Source organism: Ixodes scapularis, unplaced genomic scaffold (genome assembly GCF_016920785.2).
Source record: "Ixodes scapularis isolate PalLabHiFi unplaced genomic scaffold, ASM1692078v2 PGA_scaffold0__279_contigs__length_252992795, whole genome shotgun sequence".
NCBI classification, from domain to species: Eukaryota; Metazoa; Arthropoda; class Arachnida; order Ixodida; family Ixodidae; genus Ixodes; species Ixodes scapularis.
Window position 1 is genome coordinate 160955478 of NW_024609835.1, and position 3162 is coordinate 160958639.

Below are 3162 nucleotides of genomic sequence, written 5' to 3' on the forward strand. Positions count from 1 at the left end.
ATGGTCGTGGAAGTGCCCGGAGAAGAATTGGATCCGGAGGATTGTGCGGGTTGGATGAAAGTGCGCACGAATGGAAGATCGGACGGCTCTGCGGAGGCTAGACCTAATTCCCATGTGGCCAGGCGGGTGACAGAGAGAATAGAGAGGGGAGCCAAGATGCCGAGGGTATTGCCCCGGGAGGCCATTCAGGTGATCATGAGGCCAAGAGGAGGTCTGGATCTGTCCTGGGTGTCTATCGTGAAAGTGAAGTGTGCGATTGGCAAGGCGGCGCGTGTGGAGATGTAGGATATGGGCAAGGATACGTTATGCCCGAATGTTCAACAGAACATTGTGGTGGTGTGCACTGAGGATGAACAGCGGGCTAGGAGATATGCGAACGTGGAGGTGTTGGTGGTGGAAGGGAAGAGCTTCAAGACGAAGGCGTACGTGGCGGCTCCGTATGGGACGACGAAGGGAGTCATCAGAGGTGTGCCGTTGGAGCATTCGGCGGAGGACATTGACAGGAACGTGGTGGGCCCGAGGAATCCGACTGCGAGGGCGACACAGCGCATTGGATCGTCGGCTACGGTCATTGTGGTCTTTGAAGGTGAAGTGGTGCCAAGACAAGCGTATTATGGTGGAGGAGTTTTGAGATGTTCTTTGTATAGGAAGCATTTTGAGGTCTGTTTTGTGTGTGGGAGGGTAGGACATCGCGCGGATGTCTGCCCTACCCCGGAGATGAAGCGGTGTATGGGGTGTGGGGTTAGTGGGCAACAGGAGCACGAGTGCACCCCTAGGTGCAAGCTATGTGGGGGACAACACGTGACCGGGGATAGGGTGTGTAGGAACAGGTTCCGCACACCGTATATTGTACGGAAAAGGTGGTGGGAACGTAAAGAGTTGGATCATGAGTCGAGAGGGGGCTCCCTTTCCGGTGCAGGGGCTCTGAGGGGAGAAGATTTTCCGGACTTGGGAGGGTCCAGGTCGGTTTCGAGGGAAAGGGGGGATAGTAGGTCGAGGAGTAGGAGCAGAGGGGAGGAAAGACAGGTGTCATGCGCACAGGTGAAGTCGGATGATGAGGAGATGGAAAAGCTCAGGGTGGATAATAGGCGGCAGGCCGGGGAGATCACGGAGCTGAGGAAGGAGAACAAAGGGCTGATGGAGAAGGTTGAGGAGCTCACCGGGGTTATTAAGCAATTGGCGGCTAAGATGGAGAAGATTGCGGCGGAGGGGGAGCCTTCTCATCTGGGGGCGCCACCGGCTAAGAGAAAGAGTGCGGGGGGTGGAGGTGGTAGTGATGTGTGGGGAATGGAGAAGCAGATAATAGATTTGAATGAGAGGGTGGTGCGGCAGGAGGGAGGGTTGAGGAAGGTGAATGAGAAGTTGGATGAGGTGGCAAGGGTTGTCATGGGGATTGAGTCGTTCTTAACACAATGGAAGAAGTAGTTAAGGTTTGGGTTTGGAATTGCAATGGATACAAGGGCAGGAAGGCGGTGCTTCAGCAATATGTGCAGGCGGCAGAGGAGAAGCCGGATGTCATTATGTTACAGGAGGTGGGGCCGAATGATGTGGGGCTTTCGGGATACGTGGCCTATGGGGTGAAGGTAGTGTCAAAGGGGGGTAGGAGGGGTGTTTGTACGTTGGTTAGACGGGGGTTGCCGGTGGTGGAAGGGAAGTTGGAGGGGGAGAAGAATGTGGAGTTTCTGGCCTTGGAGGTGGTGTTTGGCAAGAGTGGTGTTTGTTTGTGTAATGTGTACAACAGCCCAAAGTATGGGAGGCAGAGGTTTGGGAAACTTTTCAGGGAATGTGTGAGATGAGCTGGGGATGGGGGCCTGGTGGTGGCTGGGGATTTCAATGCGAGACATGAGGAGTTTGGGTATGTGGACAACACGGCTAAGGGGAGGAATTTGTTGAGGGACTCAGAGGATGTAGGCTTGATTTTGCTGTCGGATTCTCGGCATCCCACGTTGATGGCTAAGACGGCGGTGCAGATAGAGACGATGCCGGATTTGGCTTTTGTTAGGGGGGTAGATGTGGAGTGGAGAAATACGGGCATGGATTTGGGCAGTGATCACAGGGTAGTAGAGGTTTTGGTACATTTGGAGGGCAGAAGAAAGGGGAAGAGGAGGCATAAGGTGGTGGATTGGGGCGCCTTTAGGAGGGGTGGTGATATGGGGGGGGGTTGTCGATGTGAAGGGGTGGTCTGAGGCAGTTGTAAAAGCGGCGAGGGAAGCGAGTAGAGAGGTGGAGGTGGATGCAGAGTTGGAGGGGGAATTGGATAGCAGGTAGGTAGGTTTGATGGAGGCGAAGGAGGCGTTGTATCGCAGGTGGAGGGAACATAGGGGTAATAGGAGGTTGCGGAAGAGGGTAGCGGAGATGAATAGAGAAATTGCAAGGTACAGTGGAGAACTGGCGAGGCAGCAGTGGGACGATGTGTGCGTAAGGGCGGGAGGTAGGTTGCAGATGGGGGAAACATGGAGGTTGTTAAGGCATTTATTGGATGGGACGCGGACTCGCAGTTATCAAAGGGGAAGGTTAGGTTAGGCTCTGTATGGAGCTAGGAAGGAATTGGGGGAGGAGGGGTTTAGGAGGGCTCTGATGGACAAGTATCTTCCTAGGGTGGGGGGAGTGAATTTTCCGGGCTATAAGGGGGAGGTGAATGAGGATCTGGATAGGGCTGTGGAGACGTGGGAAGTGAGGGCGGCGTTGCAGAGGGTGAAAACGAGGTCTGCGTCAGGGCCGGATGGGGTTAGTAACAATATGCTGCGTAACTTGGGGGAAGAAGCTGTTGAGGTGCTCACGGGGCTGTTTAATAGGTGTTGGGAGAGCGGGGAGGTGCCTGAAGAATGGAAAACGGCTAGGATGGTGTTGTTGGCTAAGCCGAATAAACCGGTGGGGGTGCAGAATTTGAGACCGATTTCGCTTACGTCGTGTGTTGGTAAGGTTTTGGAGCACGTGGTATTACGAAGGTGGAATAATTTTCTGGAAGGGAGGGGGGTGTTTAGTGATACTATGTTCGGATTTAGGGAGGGGTTGTGTGCACAGGATGCAATGTTGTTACTTAAGCATGAGGTTGTGCAGTCGAGGAAAGTGGGGGTTGTGTTGGGATTGGATCTCAAGAGTGCCTTTGATAGGGTGCAGCATTCGGCCATATTAGAAAGAATGTCGGAGTTGGGGTTGGGG

At 54.1% G+C, this 3162-nt stretch overlaps 1 protein-coding gene across 1 annotated transcript; it reads left to right on the forward strand.

Moving 5' to 3' along the window:
* Positions 1 to 288: 288 nt before the first annotated feature.
* LOC120850822 lies at positions 289 to 1425 on the forward strand. The gene has a single exon (XM_040223497.1). The coding sequence runs from the start codon at positions 289 to 291 to the stop codon at positions 1423 to 1425; it is 1137 nt and encodes a 378-aa protein (XP_040079431.1).
* Positions 1426 to 3162: the final 1737 nt, after the last annotated feature.

Excerpts from the sequence above, each read along its gene's own strand:
- LOC120850822 (XM_040223497.1), top strand. The coding sequence starts at position 289 with ATGGGCAAGGATACGTTATGCCCGAATGTTCAACAGAACATTGTGGTG.